Source organism: Leopardus geoffroyi, chromosome A2 (assembly GCF_018350155.1).
Source record: "Leopardus geoffroyi isolate Oge1 chromosome A2, O.geoffroyi_Oge1_pat1.0, whole genome shotgun sequence".
Lineage (NCBI taxonomy): Eukaryota > Metazoa > Chordata > Mammalia > Carnivora > Felidae > Leopardus > Leopardus geoffroyi.
In genome coordinates this window covers 59,519,812-59,539,947 of record NC_059331.1, presented here as the reverse complement: position 1 = coordinate 59,539,947, position 20,136 = coordinate 59,519,812, and the positions used below count along the sequence as shown (strand labels likewise).

At 49.6% G+C, this 20,136-nt stretch overlaps 1 protein-coding gene across 6 annotated transcripts in view; it reads right to left on the bottom strand.

Moving 5' to 3' along the window:
- The window catches only part of ZXDC (ZXD family zinc finger C), a 38,506-nt gene extending 21,429 nt beyond the window's left edge, over positions 1-17,077 (bottom strand). The window contains exons 1-8 of one of the 6 annotated variants that reach the window (XM_045494051.1): positions 16,040-17,077; positions 13,363-13,515; positions 13,186-13,264; positions 11,897-12,027; positions 6,523-6,735; positions 2,749-2,939; positions 1,023-1,085; positions 280-364 (exon numbers count right to left, since the gene is read on the bottom strand). In XM_045494051.1, the coding sequence (XP_045350007.1) occupies positions 280-364; positions 1,023-1,085; positions 2,749-2,939; positions 6,523-6,735; positions 11,897-12,027; positions 13,186-13,264; positions 13,363-13,515; positions 16,040-17,009 (1,885 nt within the window). In that variant the 5' untranslated portion in view covers positions 17,010-17,077. Of the gene's footprint in view, positions 1-279; positions 365-1,022; positions 1,086-2,250; positions 2,940-6,522; positions 6,736-11,896; positions 12,028-13,185; positions 13,265-13,362; positions 13,516-16,039 lie in introns of all 6 variants that reach the window. The other 5 variants (XM_045494047.1, XM_045494048.1, XM_045494052.1 and 2 more) reach the window with 5 other exon arrangements.
- Between the last annotated feature and the right edge of the window lie 3,059 nt (positions 17,078-20,136).

Below are 20,136 nucleotides of genomic sequence, written 5' to 3'. Positions count from 1 at the left end.
CTCTTCTGACCCTTGGCCTGGCTGTTCTTTACCTTAGTGGCCTACTAGGCAACAGACACTGGTGTCTGCAACCGCTAACTTTCACACAGTCTTTTCAGGTCAGCAAGACGTCTCCAGACGGATGCTGGAAATTTTGTGGTATCTTCTGGAGTTCACATAAAGGGCATTTTGAACGTAAAAGTAACACAAAGAACACAGAAACGCCTATTCCGTGTGTTTCTTCTCATTAAGGCCCAGGGTGACTCAGAGCCCTCACTCCCCCAGCACACACAGCCTCACCTGCGATGCTCCCAGCTCCTTTCTGCTTTTTTTTCTTGGCTAGTTGAATGGCTCGGGAATCAGTTCTTGCTGAGCCCCCACTTTCCTGGGACCAAAGAAAAGTGTGTCAGTCACTTGTTCCAAATGGCAAAAGAAGGGTAGTAAGGGAACTATGGAAATGTACTAAGTCTGCCTCCTGAACAGAGTAGAGTCCGATAATCTCTGAGGATCTCCAGCAAAGGTTCACCGAGAATCAAATGCTACATCCAGTTACGGTGACAACTAAACAGAACGAGAGGTGGAACAATATACATGATTTTATTATCCAGAGAAGCAAAGTTTATTCCTCCAAAGTCTAAAACATATTAAAATATTTTACACAGAAACTGTTATAAAAGGAGTTACATACTTCTCTGCTGTCCGAAACAAATAACCAGCTTCCCTCGGTGGTTCAAGATTAATTAGCTGCAGCACTTCTCAACATTTTCCAGAACATACCACACGATACTTGTACGGCAGACCTAGAGAGGTCCTATTTCATATCCCCACTACAGAAGCCGCTCTGGTGGTGAGGCCTGACTCAAAAGTTATATACACCAAAACAGTAACTACAATACCGAATTCAGGAAGTTTACTGAGGGGGCCAAACAGTATTCAAATGGGACTTCGCTTCTATAAGTTTGTGAATGTGTTGATATAAAAAAGAGTTTAATACTTATCACTACAAGAAGAAAAAGAACAGCCCTCATCAGCTCGTGGCATACCTGTAACCCATTCACCACACACCATCTGTGCTCAGAGAATCGAGGCAGCCCAACGTCACACAGCTAGCGAGAAAATGAACAAGGAGTCAGGATCAAGGTCATGGCGGCTTCTCCTGCCTCCACCCACAGTTACAGCTCCGGAGATACCGTGGTACCAAGGATCTCCTATTTCCCAAGGCACCAAGGCCCTCTACACAGGCCTGGCCTCCCCACTGATCGCTGAGCCTTGGCCATCTCCCCTCCTGGCCCAGTCACCTGGTGGTTCAGCAACTGCTGTGGCCACTTAGGGCAAAGGCCGGCAAGTATGGCCATGCCACCGCCAAGCAAGAGCCATCAGAAAAGGTACGACCGACCGTGCTTCTCTCAGACTGAAAGGCTCCATGGTAGATGGGTTACCACATCCCTCACAATGGATTCTAATTCAAAGGATTTAATTTTCTTTTTTTAACTATGGTAAAATAGGATTTAACGTTTTGAACAACAGAAGTATCACCACCAAATTTAACCCATGCCACAAAGAAACCTATTTGATCATTCCCATCTGAGACTGAGGAAAAAAAAAAAGAGACTCTCCCCCAAGAATCTTTAATTAAATTATTTTAAATTAAATTATATTAAACGTATTAACTGACATAAATATAATTAAAAGTATATTAACTGTGGAGCCTCACAACTGGAGAGGTCCTCTTATAACCCTCCAGAAACAGAAGCTCACAAACCACTCCTTTTCTTTCTTGTTAATTCTAATTAAAAAAATTTTTTTCTCTTTTACATGGTTTTAAAGTTTCCATTAAACCTGATGTCATGATTCCTCTTCCTCTGGCCGTTAGGAAGTCTAAGGACCTCTTATCCCATGGAAAGCACAAAGGCAAGACATTTCAACGTTACGAAATACCTCGTTTTTTTTTTTCCAGAAAAGAAACACATCATCACAGAATCACAAAACTCAAAAGGACCTTAGAAATCATCTAGCCAAACCCCCTCATTTTAGAAATAAATGAGAATTTAAGGTTCAGACAGGATAAGTGATTTCCTCAAGGTCATAAAAACTAGTCAGTTCCAGACTCAAGATCAGAATTCAGATTTCCAGACTTGTAGTCCAGGGCTCCGTCTCTTTTCGCAAACCAGTAAGAAATGTCTGCACATGAACGATTAATCCAGAACATCCTCAAGACTGAGTGTAAGAGAAGCGAGTTACGCAGTGGTGACTGAATAGAGCACTTCATACCAAATAGAAGCTGCCGGTCCCCGCACTGAGCCCCGTGTCTGTCTGAGGACTGTGCTTGTCGGCAGGGCTGCAGAACGCCGACCGGGGCGCCCCTCGGCTCCGTTCCTGCTGCCTGACGGTGTCGGGGCCAGGAGGCGAGTCCGGTTCCACTTTGATTGGAGCCAGCAGCTCCGGGCCACTGGTGCTTCCTGGTGGGGGGCTCGGAGAGGTCAATGTGGTGGTGTTGTCTGCTAAATTACCTCCTGAGGTCAAAGCCTGTGGGTCCTGACTCAAGTTCTTCACAGGCACCGCTACCAGACAGCCTAAGGCTCCTGCACTTACAGTCTGCACATCATCCATACTGAAGCTGCTCTGCTGAAGAACTGTGGCTGCTGTCCCAAGAACGAGAGGGCCGTCCAGGCTTGGAGGAATGTCACTGTGGGCCACCAACACCAGCGGGTCCATGGACCCCAAGGAACTATTATTAGCAGGGAGGGTCCCTCCAAGAGAGGAGCTCACCGAAGTAACGTCAATAGTCAAGATTCCAGAGTTCAGCGCCTCATCTGAGGCCCCCGCGGCACTCCCACCGTCCCCAGGTGCATCAGAGAAGAGGGCCGCCAGGTCTATGTTGTTGAGCTCACTTTGGCCTGGGCTGCCGAGTTCACTGTTGTGTGTAAGAGAACTCGGAGCTCCAAGCTGAGGGAAGAGATCTGAAAGAGAAACGAATACTCTGGTTGTTGTATGCCCTTTAGGAGATCATGAAGTTCTGTCTGCGCTTTGGATGTCATGCTAGCAAGTGACCCATCAAGGTAACACGTACACTTCCTGCACCTGCTGCCTGATGCATCGAAGGTGGCCACACACCAAAGAAAGGCACTGCTTGATAACCTTATCAGGCTTTTTACATACATTGTCTCAAATCCTTAAACCGACAGGGATTTCTGTGACCGGAAATAACTTGAGAGTCTACGTAATGTTTCGCGAAGTCACATCAACTGGTAACAGGAAGTGGCAAGACTTGAATTCACATCTTTCTGAATTCAAACCCAATGCTCTTTCTGCTACACAACATGAACTGCCCTCAAGAGGACTGTAAAACCTTCCACAGAACACAAATCTTCAGAAGTCAAACATAAGCTGAACTCTGGCTCTGAGGTATTTTTGGAATCAGCTTGTGTCAGCTCATGTCTCATCAAAATCTAGCTACCACTCCAAAACAAATTTGAGTCATCGGAGGGTGATCAGAGGGAATAAAAACTGTTCTGCCTGGAGTGCTCTGGGATCAAGGCCCTGACTCAAGGCCCCAGCTCTAGGGACCGCAGAGAACTTAGACATCAGCCACAGGGCACCCAAGGAGCTACATTCCCTCCAAGGGGCCTCTCCTGATGGGCCCCCCTCCTCCCCACCACCACTGTATTTCCAACCTCTATCACTCCTACCTCCCCCTAGGCCATGATCACCTGGAGGTGGGGAGTCTATCTGACCCACACGGTCCCTTCAGCACCAGGCACTGGTGCCTGGCTCCTAAATAGCATTTAATGATTATAGCAAAAATAATTCTAATAAATCCCTCTTGAGTCTTAAGTGTTCATTCAGTCTCAGTTGTTGGTCATATCACTCTTTAAATATTTGAATCTTTGTCATTCAATTAAACACTTTAAACACACTTCCCTTGGAGGAATAATAAACATTAAGCATATTTTTAAAATATTTCGAGGAACACTCAAAGCAGGGATTTATACACCACTACACCCAATTAGTCACCCCAAATCCTAGGACTCTTCAAGCACCAAGCAAACAGGAAGATGGGAGCACAAAATATTTGGGAGCCAAACAGGGCCTTGAAGTTATTTCTTCCCAAGAAACTTCTACCTGAAGCTTCTAGAACGTGCCAGTGCCTGGCCAGAGGGAAAAGGCTCTCTCAGTTCTCTGGCTCTATTCTGCCTACACCAACTGTTAGCTAATCCCAAACTACTTTCCAGTTGTGCACACCAGCTCCGAGTGCCTATTAGAGTTCCAACGCAAACCTATGAAGAAAATCGGCTACAGACAAATAAATTAATAACCAAATTCTGAATCTATCTTCTTTAGGTGTCACACTACTTCACAGTTTAAAAACAGTATTAAGTGGTGCCTGGGTGGCTCAGTCGGTTGCGCGTCTGACTCTTGGTTTTGGCTCAGGTCATGATCTCACAGTTCATGGGATCAAGTCCCGTGCTGGACTCCTCTAACAACACAGAGCCTGCTTGGGATCCTCTCTCTCCGCCCCTGCCACGCACACATGCACACACATGCACGCTCTCTTTCAAAATGAATAAACTTAAAAAAAAATCGCAGTGCAGAGACCAATTTGCTCATAAATTTCCTATTTAGCATTACATTAATTCCATAGGTATTTACTGGACACCTATTATTGTGAGGCCCAGATATTCAGAAATCATTAAATATTAATTACTACAGCTTCTAGCCCAAGGTTTCCATCGTGACCTCGCTCCACCAACTCTCTTTGACCTTAGACAAGTCCTTCTCCTTTCCACCTCAGCTTCATCAGTGACAGGGCCGTGAGGACGCTCCGGCCCCAGAAGCACCACGAGGGGAACTCCCACAGCCAGTCCAGGGCCTGGCAGAGCCCCTAGCAGTATATATCCACAACAATGGACGTTCCCAAGCACTTGTTTCTCACGGGGCTAGCACTGGGACACTACCTAGTTATCCACCCCTGACCATGGCAGGGAATAATGACACCCAGGTCAATGTCGTATCATAAATTCAGAGCCCAGGAAACACAGGCACTACAAAAGCAGCTGAGAGGCTCTCATATCCAGACAGACTAAGGAAGCTCATCTGAAATAAACAATGCCATCGCTGACTTGAATGAGCCAAGCCAGGAAAGAGGAAAGAACAGGAGCAAAGCAGAGGCCTGGGTGCACAGCATCCCATAGCACCGGGCTCAGAACTGGGAGTGGTGAGGGGTAAGTTTCGTAGACAGAGGGAGGAACCCAACCACTGAAGGCCTCTCAACACCAGCCTAAGGCTCTTGACTGGACTCTGCGTGTTGAGGTGCCAGTCCCTGACAGGAGCCCTCAGAACACCTAGAGCCCAGAAGGGCAGCTTCTTCAAATACAAAGCTAAATGGCAACTGCTGTTAGGGCCACAGGAGTGAAGTGACCACATATCAACAGGATGGAAAGAAGCAGAAGAAGGACGTTTCCCTCAGAGAACTACTCAAATTCTCTTCCGTGCTTGAAAGATGAGGAAACGGGGGACTGCGGACCTGTGCCCTGCCCTGGATCACACAGCTAGGAAGCGACTGTGCCCCAAGGGTGGTGTTGCCTGTCGCACAGATGGCAGGGAGCGGGGCCCAGTTAGCAGCACACTCAAATGACCTGAAGGCTAGCCAGGACTTCACCAAACAGGCCCCGTCAGGAGAGCAGGCTGGTGCCAGTGGTCTGGGGCAGCAGCAGTGCAGTCGCCCAGACCTTGCAACGTCCTGCCCACAGGGCTGTGCACGCAGCCTCTACAGGCAGCCTGTCAGTCCCACGCCACCATGTAGCCAGAGAACCAGGCCCTCACATCCCTGGAATCCCCACTCCAGGCTACTACTGCGGTTCCCTCTCTGCTCTCCCCTCCCCAGAACTTCAAGCCAACTACCCCTACCCCCTGCGCCTCCCGGCCCCACCACAATGTGAAACACAACTCTGTCTGGTCTTTGAGGACTGTCCTCACCTCGGTGCTGGGAGGAGACAGAAGGGAAGTACCCAGAGACCACAACGGGACAGAGAAAGAGGAGTGAAAAAGACAAATGGGGGAGAGGCACGCTCAGAATTCAGGACAGAGATCACAGAGCGAGACAGATTTAGGAGACACATATTAGGAAAAGCCAACCAAGTGGAAGACTGATAGGTAGGTAGAGAGATAGACAGCTAGCTAGCTATATATATATACGTATATACATGTATATACGTATATATATATATATATATATATACGTATATACATGTATATACGTATATATATATATATATATGTACACACACACACACACATATATACGTAAATAAATAGTGGAGGACTGAATACTCCTCAAAAGAAGCACTTCAGACACAAGGGAAGGAATAGAGGGTCAGAGGCAAGAAGTGGCAGGAGAACCCAAAAGATGCCACCAGGCTTGGCAGTGTGGTCCACAGGCTGGTAAGGCTTCACTGTGCTCGCCTTAGTGACTTCTGACAACCTCTGAAAGGAGGAGAGGAAGGAAGGACGTGCGTTTGCTTCTCTGACACACGTCAAGCTTACACATCTGTGCAGCACTCTGGGAGGGAAGTGAACCGAGCAGACCTGGGTGCTGGCTGTGCTGTCGGACCACATGAGCCTTCATGCTGTGCTTGGAGGTGAAGAGTCTGTTACAGCTGGAGACCGGGCAACGGCTTTTCGGAGCACCCACGTCCTGCAGGTGTTTCTTGGAGTGAATGTAGAGGCTGCTACGAGCAGAGAACCTGGCACAGCACCCTGGAACAAAAAGAACAATAAGCAATAAACCTAAGGATTCCCAAGAACTAGTGGTTTCCTTTCTTCCCATCAGAATCGTAAGACAGTACATGTCTATGCTCTGACCTCTGGCAAAGGACAGACACAATACCCTTTGGGGCAGCATCACGAATGTAGGGGCCAAAGCTGACTGCCCCCAAGCCCACCACTTTGGCATGCAGATTATGCCAGCTGGAAACAATCAAGGCCTAAAAGACTCAAGAATAAACTGTGACATCCCTCCTCCCGACTGCCTAAAACGACTTAGATGGAGGACCTGCTCCAGGAAAAAAGCTATCACCATAGATAACTACATTATGACACTAACGAGGTATGGTGGACAGGGAAGGCCTAGCAAGGCCTATTTGATCAAAGTCCTCTCTGTGTCCCATTGTCATCCATGGACCCAGTAAACGTTTGTTCCCCAAACATTCACTCTTTTCATCTTCTTGTGAATTGCTTTCCTTCCCTTTGAAAATCCCAGATCCCAACCCCCACCTCTTTCTAGCTCAGGATAACATATATACCTCATTTTGCCTGTACCTGGAATCTCACATCTGTGTGAGTTTCCCATATATATGAAATTAAATTTTATTTCCTATTAATCTGTCTCCTGTCAATTGAACTTAGTCCAGCTAGAACCACTTGGAGAGGGCAGAAAAAAATTCTTCCTCCCCAATACAAAGGAATTAAATTTGAAAGCAAACTGGATTTAAAAGGAGATATAAAATTCCCCTGCATAGAAGACACATAACCTTGGACTAGTTAACTCTGGGCCTGTTTCTTCACCCATTACATGGTGCTGCTGGGAAAAGTCAGTCAAATTAAGTGCTAAACAACCCCTTCAAAATTCAATTGCTAAAAATGTATACCAATCATCTACACTTAGCTACCACTATAAAAACCGTAACCCTAGAACATTTAAGAGCTGGAAACTACCTCAACAGATCACCGAAGCCAACTCCTCTCATTTTACCACTGAGAAACTGATGCCCAAAGGGACCCAGCAAATGACCCTAAATCGGGTGTACAAGTGGAGCCTGCAGGTGACATCACCTTGCTGGCTGTTCGACAGCTTAGCCGGAGTCAACAAGACCACAGACCTGCGCGCACATCGGAGGGTGAACAAGACAAATTCAAAAACTCCCCCACTTTCCTCTTGCCCTGATCCCCCACTGCTGGAGCTCTGCACCACAGGGACACAGAGAGGGCAAGCGGGGTTCTTGGCAGCTACAAGCTTGTAACCTACAAGTACATGACCAACCAGCTGTCCTGACAAAGGGGAAAAATAAAACCAGTGCAAGTGACATGAAGTGTTCTGGAAGCAGAACAAAGAGCGCACTTCCTGAGGCGACAGAAAAGGTCTCAAGAGGCAAGAAGCATCTGAGGTGACTGGGTCCTGACATGGAGTCAGGGCTGCACAGCAGAGCAGGAGGGGCGTGCAGGCCAAGGAGCTGCCTTCTAAGGTGTGAAGGCCACAACAGGGCAGCAGGGTGGGCAGGGCCTGGACTCTGGAGCCCAACTCTAGTTCAGCCCCTACTGGCCGCGCCTCATTTCTTCTTTCCAGGTCTCCTTTTCCTTTCCTCTCAGGTGGGAATGACAACCCGCCGCACAGGGTTATAAAGACGACGTGAAAACGCTTCCAAGCTACAGAGTGTTCGCGCAGTGCCCAAGAAAATGGAAAGCGCATCAATGCACTGTGGCACCGTCTTGGAATGGCGAGGTGGAAATGCTGGAGTCTGGGGCCCACGGGAGGCCTATTTCAGGAAACGAGGCTATGAGGATAGGATGTGGCCAGATGACGAAAGGCTCTGGCTGCCTCTGAGAGGAGTTTTGAACTTATTTCATTTTCAAATGCAGCTTCAAGCCTGTTTCCAGGTCAGGCTCCTGAGAGAACATTTGGAAAACACAAGAGAGAACAGACGCCTCCAGTCCCAAGTGCACCGTCTGTGCTTTGCTCCACACAGGGCCCAGGAGGGACACCTCAGCCCCTTTTCCAGCTGGGACCCCTCAGCACAGACTTACAGAGGAAGATCGCAAAGCAGAGGTGCCAAAAACACTTCTTACCAAACTGCTTTGCCAAGGACGGGGCAACCACAACAGGGATGTCTGTCACACTCTTGCCACAGTGGTTTCGATTTTTTAAAATATTTGCTCATTCGATAGGGAAACAAATACATTTCATTTTAATTTGTACATCCTTTGATGACCAGGAATATGACCATTTTTTCCATGTGTGTTAAAGGCGGTCTTTTTCTTTTAATGTTTGATAATCACCTTTTTTGTTTAAGATGATTGCATTTATTTAAGACTGTATTTTTTTAAAGTAATTTCTACACTCAACGTGGGACTCAAACTCACAACCCCAAGATCAACAGAGTTGCACACTCCACCGACTGAGCCAGCCAGGCGCCCCATGGCTGTCTTTTCGTAACTGCAACATCACCTGTGGAGATGCGTACCCATTCTTCACAAATCAAAGTCATCAGTGCTTGGCACCCCACATTTATAGCAAGTTACCCCCCCCGCCCCGAGGAGGGGCAGAGGCAGCCTGTCAATGACAAATGCCAAGGGAATGTCCTCAGCTTGAATTCACCACTTACATAAGGACCACACATTCCAACCTCGACTCGGTGCACATAGTGACACACCCTACTAGACACGCCCCAACACACACACACACACACACACACACACACACACACACAGTCCTCATTCCACCACCTTGTCCTCCCTCAGCACACTCACTGCCGTGTGGCCCTACTCTCTCCATCTCCTCCAGTTACTACAAAAAGATGGGTGGTGGTTGTTTTTTGACATTTTGTTATGAAACAGTTCAAACAAAGCAGGAAAAATGGTCTAATCACCCAGACTTAAGAATCATCAACTCTTCTTTAAAAAAAAAAAAGTTGTCAACTCTCAGCCAACCCAAAAGAGTTCTAGGATCCTTTCCCGAGGCTCCAGCCCTTACCTCCACTCCCTCAAGAAGCAAGAAGCACGCTCTTTGACCAAGCACCACTAGATCTCCCCACCCGCACCCACCTCTACCAGCTCAATGCCCAGATGTGCCCACAGCCCCCGAGGATACAAATACAGAAAGGCAAAAGCAACCCCTCCTCTGTAGCCAGCCACCACCACTTCCTCTTTCCCTCAGTCACCTCCAGGAGAGGGGTCGGCACAAGCCACCCCCGCCTCACCAGAGCTCACTGCTCAGGGCACTAGAGCGGGGCTCTGCCCGAGTCACTCCACTGAACCTCGACCCTCCCCCTGCGGGACCCCGCTGACCCTACCGGAGGAGCCCCTGGTTCCTCACCGCCCTGCCGCACTACCTCAGCGCCCAACCCATCTCCTTCCCCGCACATCCTCCTCTACTGGCTTCAGTGCCACCAACACTCCCACTTTCCCCATTCTTTCCTAGGACCCTCCTAGGACTCCCCTTCTACTTTCCCACCGGCAGGAGTGGCGGTCCCCAGGGTTTTGTGCTAGGCCTTCTTTTTCATTTAATAGCATTTAATTTCATTTAATGGTAACAACGGCAGTAGGTGACATCTGTGGTTTTTTCTATATGCCTCCATTCAACCTGCTACCTATAGAGCCCTCTCGTAAGCACCCTGTGTGGGTTTATGACCACTTCAAAGATGAGGAGAAGAGGCACAGTGCCCTCACACTGCTTGCCAGAAGTTACAGAGCCACTTACGTGGCAGGCTCGAGGCTGGAGTCCAGGATGCCTGGCTCCGGCACTCAGGCCTTCAATCGCACCACACCACACCACCTCTTTTCAGAGCACACCTCTCTTCGAGCGCCACATCCACTTCTGCGGCTTAAATCATCACTACGTGCTGCCTGCCTCACCCCCGGCCCACCTCCTCACCGAACCCCGAAAGCAGTGCATCCCTGCCATCGGAATGTGGAAAGCCTGTGGGCACCTAAAATGCAGCCCATCCTCTTCCTTTAACCACCAGCCCCGCGTGCCCACCTCAAGTGAGATACGCCCATATACACCACCCAGCACTGCTGGTGCACGAACTTCTCTCTCTCTCTCTCTCTCTCTCTCTCCCTCTCTCTCTCGCTCACTGGTGCCTTCTCGCCCTTCCCACCGCTAAGCTCCAGTACAGGTGCTGGCCGTCTCCCCAGGAAACCGGACCCAGCCTAAGCTCAAACAACGGTCCCACCACTCCCCTGCCCCAAGCACTCAGACTGCTGCTCTGGGAGACTGCCTCGCACTGGCCTCCCTGCCTCCTCCACCGCACTCCACTCCCCCCCACCCCCCACCCCCCCCCCGCTGCCCCGGGCTAGGTCTGCCTCATTCTTTGGCTGACTGGGAGGCCACTCCCATTCCCCCCGTGCTCCAGGAACAGTCCGGGTGACCTCTGTCCCCACAGCACCCCGCACATTATTGGCCTACCTGGCGCGCCCCAACTGGAGCTCTGACGACAGGAGGAACCGTGTCTTGATTAAACTATGTTTAATCAACACATTATCTTCATGACATTCTAGCAATTGGTCTCAGTTTCACACCGGTCTTTATTATCCACTCTCCAGGTAAAGGAAACTGAGGCCCAGAGAAGCCGGCCTGAGATCTCCAACCAACGGGTGAGGGCCAGGATCAAGATTCATAACCACACGCTGACCCACTCTGCCATCCCGGCACATCTGCGGCACCTACAGCAGGGCCAGCACGGACAAGCCACAGAGCTGACTTCTGGCCAACGAATCATGCCTTCGGTGTTTCAGAGAAAAAAAATTCCCAGTACGTTTTTTTAAAAAGCCAGCCTGACTACTGCCGTCCATGTGGCTACCATTTACTGAGTCCGTGACAGGTACCAGGTGCCAAAACAGGCATTTTCACACGTTCTTTCCCCTGATCCTCACAACCGCCAAATTAAACAGGTAATAACTAGAGCCACGGATCTCGTGAGTGCACTTCAGAGCCAGGAATCAACCCCGGTCTGATTCTGAAGTCTGTTCACTACACTGCTCCCAAAGTAAGACAACGAACTAAAAACCAGCCAATTAAACCCAATGCTGCAACTTGTGCTCAGCTTGTCGTTATGTAAATAAAACTTACCTTTGAACAACTTAAACTTACAACAACGTGGATGTGTGCTAGTTTAGAGCTCAAAGGAATGTGTTAAAAATCTACCTTCCACAGGACACTCGAACGGCTTTGTGCCCAGGTGGGTGATGCTATGGCCTTTCAGGTGCTCTGCTCTCGTGAAGGACTTCCCACAGCCTTCCACAGGACAGGTAAACCTCCGATCGTCATCGTGTTTCCTGGGAGAACAAAGAAACAGGAACGGTGATTATGCACACCACCCAGAGACACCAGGCCTCAAGAGGGGATTCTTTGTTTAAAATCCCGCAAATTACAAACTCTCAGCATTTGAAGAAAATGATCAGTACATTTCAGAAAATCTGAATTCTCTCTAGCCCTTATGGGCAGGTTTGCAATTTAGCTACCCTGTAATTAGAAATTCTACTTTAATGACAAGGCTGACTTGAGAGTCAGACACAACAATTAGTGCTGCTTCCATCGGAACAGCTGGGTCCCAAATGTATTGACGAAGCTACTTCTGACGGTTACAGATTCTGGTAACAAACGAGGTTTCCAAGCTACAGAGGGCAAAGAGAAGCGTGCACAGAAAATCAACTGCAATCCTCAAGTCTTTGCATAAACACCACCCTTTCCTGAGTAACGTTTTTACAGTAAACCCCTCAATCCCCAGCTGTGCAAACCACTCAACCTCTCTGTGCCCCAATGCAAAACAGCGAGAAGAACATGAAGGCCAGAGTTGCTGTGAAGGTTAAATGATATCTCGTTTACGTGAAGTGCCAACCAGTACCTGCACACAGGTGAAGCCTCCGGGGTCGTCATTATCACCAGGGAAAGTTTGTAATGACATAAGGAAAGGTTCTTCCACAGTGTTAACTTTTTTAAAAATATTAGCTTGTAGGGGCGCCTGGGTGGCGCAGTCGGTTAAGCGTCCGACTTCAGCCAGGTCACGATCTCGCGGTCCGTGAGTTCGAGCCCCGCGTCAGGCTCTGGGCTGATGGCTCAGAGCCTGGAGCCTGTTTCCGATTCTGTGTCTCCCTCTCTCTCTGCCCCTCCCCCGTTCATGCTCTGTCTCTCTCTGACCCAAAAATAAATAAACGTTGAAAAAAAAATTAAAAAAAAAAAATATTAGCTTGTATATAAAGTACACAAATTACATTCAAAAACAAGTATACATAAAAAACCTGACACTAGGTGATCAGATTCTGAGTGGTTTTCTTCTCACAGCTCTCTGAATTTACCAAATTATCTACAACGGGCTCCTTTTCTTATAACTTAAAAAAAACCTCAACAGATACGTGTCATCCACAGGCTTCTGCTGCGGACAAACAACAAATTCATTTCCCATACTGGTAACTGAACCGAAATGTAAAGAGTACCTTTTGTGCCGTAGGAGTTTAGACATGCTGGTGAAGGTCCAGCCGCAACTGTCAGAGTCGCAAATAAAAGGTCTTTCGCCTTGGAAAAGACAAAAATTACACCTCATCACCATAAATGCAAGCTACCACAATGACAAAGTGTGGGTGCAAACGATGTTGCATTCTCTAGCTCATTACCTGTATGACTTCTCAGGTGAATTTTCAGGCGACAGGCTTTGTCATATTGTTTGCTGCATCCAGGAAAGGAGCAAGAAAAGAGTTCTTGTTCCCTGAAGTGGGCTCGGTTATGGGAAAACAGAGCACTCACTGTGATGAATGTCTTCTCACAGCCTGAACAAAGAAAACACAAACGCTGCTCACTGGTGTGACAAAAATCACATAACACGGCTAACCTAGCCACCACTCCAGGACACCGTAAAGCAAACAAGGAAGAAAATGAGTCAGAAGCGCCTCCAGAAAGTTACAACCATTGTTACAACCACTGACATCTGGCTTTGTAAAGGCAGCCGATAGGCACACACAGGCCACCTGTTGTCATCTGACTTCAATATGAAGCCACCGATCAAGGGAGCTCCAATCACAGCAATGTGCTCCCAGTTCCACAGCACAGATCTTGCTTACATTCTGTGAACTCAAATGTCAGGGCTGCCTATGCGAGACCAAAGAAAACCCAATGAAAGAGATCAGATGCTAAGGAACAAGGATTTTGTCTGGCAGGGGTTGCACTTGGAAGGGCCACAAACCATTGTTAAGTCCAAGACTTTTTCACCCCTTGGGGGTGATGCACTGTCCTATACACACCCTGTGTGTCCTCTATGCATCCTCTGTAACTGGCAGCATCCCCCTGTCACCAGGTTTCTTTTTTTTCCTTTTGCCTGTTTCCCCAGGGTACCCTGCTGTCAAAGGAGGCTACCAGGGTCATCTTCACTCCCCTAGCTTTTTCCTTCACCTCTATTGCCAACCCCAGTGGAGCCACCAGAAAGGAGCCTACTTCAGCAATTCACAGACTTTCCACATCGAAGGCTCTCCTTTAACAAAAAGGTTCAGTGCTCAAATGGAGTAAGTAGAAAATACTAGGTTGTAAGATGCTTCCCAGGTATCTTTGTTGCAGCTCTTCTCAGAGCCTTTAACATGCTACCATCATGCCTGTAAACCACTAAGCAGATACACGCTGTGCATGATCACCGCATCAAAGCACTAACCCAAGGAACCCTACTTTCCCTAGCAATGCTTAATTAGGAAGTGCTCATCTTCCTAAATGCCCTAAAATCCTCCTCCTCTTTAGCATAAATCTGCCCTCCCTCCCCACCCCCACCCATTCCCTATTTTGGGCTTGGATGTATTTTCATACACTCCAACAGGTAAATCTCTCAGCCCTTAGCAAGATTCACCCACCCTGCAATCAACAACTAAGGCCTATGATCCTCCCTCTGAAATCTTTCCTACATGGAACTCAGGCCTAGAACATTTAACGGGGCTTCACTGGTCCCTCTCCTGACCCCACCCGTCTTAAAACACCCCACTGATCATCCAACTCAAAACTTTCGGGGGGACTTCATACCCGAAAGCAAGCTACAGCCCTGATCTTCCTGGTATTATTCGTGGAACGACACTCTTGGTGCACTTCACTAGGGAGCAGACTATAAGCCATCATCAGATTCACGGTATGTAACTGAGAAAGGTTCTGAAACGGTGCTCTAAACTCATATTCTCCACAAAGAGGATGCACAAGACAGTCTACAAGCATGTGGGAAGAAAACAGAAGAATCTATGAAAAACATGTGTTTTTCATTTCACCCTTTAAAAATCTCTATATGTGAGTGTATTTTTTACAACATGCACATTACTAGGAGAGCGCTGCACGTATGTAATACATCAGTAACATGCTGGGTGTGTGCTAGGCATATAGTTGAGTTTTTGTTTTGATGAACAGGAAGTGGAAGGCCCCTCAAGCTCTACGGGCCCTCCCACACCCTTCCAACTTCACTCCCCACCCCACACCACCACCACAGCCCATATTCCCTGCCTTGGCTTGGCAGTGTCACTTCCCCCCAAGTCAATTCCTTCCCAGGCAGGAATCTTCTCTTCCTCCTGGGGAGGCACATTCTTCCCCTTAGAGCACCTAAAGCTGCAGATCCTGGTGGAGTTTACTCTTGTGGAGCCTGCATTCCCTCCCACTGCAGACAACGAAAGAGGAGAAAACCCTCCACTGGATTTCACCTACACTGCTGGGCCTTGGACTCTTCATCTGTGAAATGAGGATAATTTTTAGGACTTCCCCAAACTGAAGTCCAAAGGAAATAAAAGCAGAAAAGCCACCAAAAGCACAATGCACCACACCTGTGACCATCCCCCTCAGGCCTCAGGGCCTCAGAATGTGGCATCTGGACAGATTCATCTGTGTTCCTCCCACACTGGTGCGTGCCAGCAGAAATATCTGATAACTGACCATTTCTAACCGATGAAAGCCCGAAGAACACAAACGCCTGACTCATAAGACAAATCTCTGGGAAGATGCTTTATCACTTTCATTAACCTGAAGCACTTTAAGAGAGAGACCTGTTGCCTCCACCGCGGGGAAGGAAGGCTGTAATGATTTGTTACTACCTTGCTGTCGAAATCCCCGCAGCAATGCAGGGTTGAGATATCTAAGCGAATCACCTGGAAAGAACTGGAACACAGACACCAGAGTGCTCCGTTCCCGCCCCTCACTCTCGGCCCACAGAATTTAAATCCTGCCCAAGTGAGCAGCAGGAGGCAGGGCGACGCCGCACCCACTGTGAGCGACCGAATTTGGCCCTGGGGCCCCGGGAGCCCCCCGAAGCCCGCCCGCAGGCCCGTGGCGCGCGGTTACCGGGAAAGTCACACTTGTAGGGCCGCTCGGGCTCGAAGTGGCTGCGCTGGTGGGAGCTGAGTTTGGCGTGCGTGGGGAAGCGTTCGGAGCACACCTCGCACTTGAACAAGTTCTCCTGCTCGTGGCCCTTCATGTGCGCCTTGAGGTTGTACACTGTGGTGAACTTCTTGCCGCAGCCGCTCACGGGGCAGCCGAAGGGCCGCAGCTTGTCGTGCGACTGCAGGTGCCGCTTGAGCTTGTAAGAGGTGGTAAAGGCCCAGCCGCAGCCGTCCAGGGGGCACTTGAAGGGCCGCCGGCCCTGGCTGCTGCCATGCGTGAGCAGGTGCACCTTGAGCTGGTGCTTCTTGGCGAAGGAGAGCGCGCACTGCGGCTCCGGGCAGCGGTAGCCGGGGGCGCCGGAGCCGGGGCCCGGGGGACCGCGGCGGCCCTCCGCCGGGCTCGCGGCCTCCTCCCCCGGAGGCGCAGGCGGGCCCCGGGGCGGCTGGTCGGACGGCGGAGGCGCGGCAGCCAGCGTGAAGACGCCGTGATCGAAACGCACCAGCAGGTCCTGGCTGTTGATGGTGACGGTGCCCGCGAGGCCCGCTCCGGGCCCGGGGGCGGCGGCCGCGCCGCTGGGGCCCTGCTGGGGACGGCCGGCCGGGCTCGCGCCCGCGCTGGGCCCGACCTCCCGCCGCCCGGGCGCCTCGGCCGCGGCGCCGCGCGCCACTTCCAGCAGCACCACGAAGGAGTCGCTGCCATCCTCGGGGGGCGGGGGACTCGGCCCCGGGCCCTCCGACGCCGCCCGGGCCTCCCCGCACAGCGGCCCCGGCCCGCCATCTTCAGGGCCCCGCAGAAGCAGCAGACGGCGGCGCGCGGGGCCAGGGCTGGGCGGCGGCCCCGGGCCTCGGCGGAGCCGGCCGGGACCGCCGACGCCGCCGCCATGTTGGGCTCCGCGCGCGGTCGGGGCAGCGAGCAGCCTCGGGAGGTCCATCTTGGGCCCAGCCGCGGCGTCGCAGCCGCCGCCTCGGAAGAAGCGCGGTCCGCCCCGCCCAGCCGTGCGCGACGCCGTGAGGCCGCCGCGGCGGATCGGCGCCAAAGCCCGGCGTGGAGCACGGCCGGAATCCGGCCTGGAGCTGCGCGTGCGCGTGAGCCGCGGGGCGCTGCGCGAGGCCTGCCGGATTCGGGGTGGTCAGCGCGGGGCCCGCGGGGCCTGCTGGCCGCCGAGCCCCGGGGGTTTTGGCCAGCCCCGACCTCGCGAGCTGCGGTCCGTCTCCCTCCGTGGGGAACGACGCTTGCCCCCGACTTAACAGTACTGGCTTTCCACTGGGTAGTGGATTAGTAATAGCAGCCAACTATCTTCACACTCACAAGGGTGAGGAAGCTGAGGCACTGACGGTTCGAGTCCCTTGCCCGAGGTCACAGCCAGGAACTGGGAGAGTCAGGGTTCCGGCACCAGGCTGGGCTCACTGGACTGGAAACCGCCCCGCTGGCTCTGGCTCCTGGCCCACAGACATTGCGAGTAGTGCCCGCAGATCCTTTCCCCCTGGACCGGACCCCCGCCTACACTCTGCATTTCCTACTAAACTTCCTAAAGCCTTACACCTCCGCAGCCCTTACTCCATTGTTGCCTGAACTCCCCCACCCCACTCCTCAACCCGGATTCCGTCTGCTCTCCTGACCCAAACCCCTACTTCACGACTAGCTTCCTAGCAAAATAACGCTGCATCCGCCATGCCCTCCACCCAGTCTAGTCTCCATAGGGCATAGCTGTGTACTCATTTGGCGCACCCCATTGCTCTTATGCCTAGCTGGTCTCCCCTGCATTTGTCACCACTGTACCCCTCACTCAACAATCCCATTGCCCGCCCCCCCTCCATCCTTATCCCAGTTCCTCCAACAGGCCAAGCCAGTTCCACCCACAGAGACTGCACAGCTGGTCTCTGATTCCTCTAGGAAGACTGGCTTTTTGATCACATACACCCTCACCCAGCTTATTTTCCGCCTCCCCTCTGATTTGTGTCCCCTTATAGCTCTCAAGTGCAGTTTTTTTTTTATTTGCCCTTTTCCTGGCTAATTCATGGTCTATATCCGCCTGTAGAATGTAGACTCCTTTAGGGCAGGAACTGTGTCAGTCTCATTCAAGCTGTATGTCCAGAGGCTAACAGCGAAAATTCTCAGTTAAATGTTTACTGATGAGTGCCTTATTATTAAAAGTACTTTATTTTTTTTTTAATGTCTATTTATATTAGAGAGAGAGTGTGTGTGAGCCGGGTAGGGGCAGAGAGAGGGAGACACAGAATTCCAAGCAGGCTCCAGGCTCTGAGCTGTCAGCACAGAGCCTGATGCTGAGCTCATGGACCCGGAGGTCATGACCTGAGCCGAAGTTGGATACTTCACCGACTGAGCCACTCGGGCACCCCAAAAGTATTTTAAAAATAAGGTACATAAATAATATTGAAAAGAATAGGACAGGGGTGCCCGAGTGGCTCAGTTGGTAAAGCGTCGGACTTCAACTCAGGTCATGATCTCATGGTGCCTGAGTTCTAGCCCCACATCTGGCTCTGTGCTGACAGCTCAGAGCCTGGAGCCTGCATCAGATTCTGTGCCTCTGTCTCTCTGCCCCTCCCCCACTCACACTTTGTCTCTCTCTGTGTCTCAAAAATGAATAAACGTTAAAAAAAATTTTTAAAGAATAGGAAACACTATATATATATATATAATTTATGTCCGCAAATACATTGTTCCCAGGCCATTCCATGGAGGAAAGAATAGTCTTTTCAAAAACAAATGGTTCTGGGACAACTGGATATCTACATAGGAAAGAATGAATTTGGACCGGTACTTCCCACCAGACACAAAAAGTAACTCAAAATGGATCAAAGACCTAAATGTAAGAACAAGAACTATTAGAAGACAACAGTATATTTGTGTGACCTTGGATTAGGGGATGGTTTCCTCTAGATGTGAAACTAAAACACAAGTAATGAAAGAAACAAATTTGGCCTCGTCAAAACCAAGAACTCTTTTACCTCAAAGAACACCAAAAGGAAAGTGAAAAGACAACCCACAGAATGGAAGAAAAATTTGCAAATCCTGTATCTGATCAGCAACTACTACCTAGAATATAGTTTTAAAAACTCATGACCCAACAACAAAAAGACAACCCAACTTAAAAACAAAGGATTTGAATAGATATCTCTCCAGAGATGTACAAATGGCCAATAAGCACACAAAAAGATGCTTGACATCATTACTCATTAGGGAAATGTAAATCAAAACCGCAAGGATATAACATTTCTTCTCTACTAACAGCTATAATTTTTTAAAGTGAAAAAGAACAAGTGTGAGAATGGCAGAAAAATTGGAACCCTCATAACATTTCTGGTGGGAATGTAATATGGTGAAGCCAGTGTGCAAGTAAACTTGGCAGCTCCTCAAAAGTTAGATATAGAATTTCCCTATCACCCAGCAATTCCATTCCTAGGCATATACCCAAGAGAAATGACGTAGGCTACAACAAGAGTGAACCTTGAAGACATGCTAAGGGGAGAAAGCCAGACACGAGACCACATGCTATAAGATTCCACTCATGTGTCTAGAAAAGGTAAATCCACTGAGTCAGAAAGCAGATTAGTGGATGCCAGGGGATGCACAGTAAAAGGAAATTGGGACTAACTGCTAACAGCTATGGAATTTCTTTTTGGGGTGATGGAAATGCCCTGGGATTAGACATCGGTGATGGGTACGCAACACAGTTGAGTATACTAAAAACCACTGACTTGTACGTTTTAAAACAGTAATTTTTGCATTCTGTATGACTCTGCTAAAAATATATTGGTAGGAAAAGTCAATGCACAACATTGTTTAGAAGGATCCTGTTTGTATACGGAGGGAGAAATGATGTGTATGTTCACATATTTGCGTATCCTTAGAACATTTCTAGAAAGATACTCAAGACACTGCTAGTACTTGCGACTGCTTCTAAAGAGAGGTGGGGAAAGAGAGGAACCTTCACTTAGTACTTCTCTCCTGTTGGCACTACTTTTGTTTTAGATCATGAATGGATTTTTTTGTTTTTGTTGTTTCGTATTAATTCCAGCATAACAAACATACAGTGT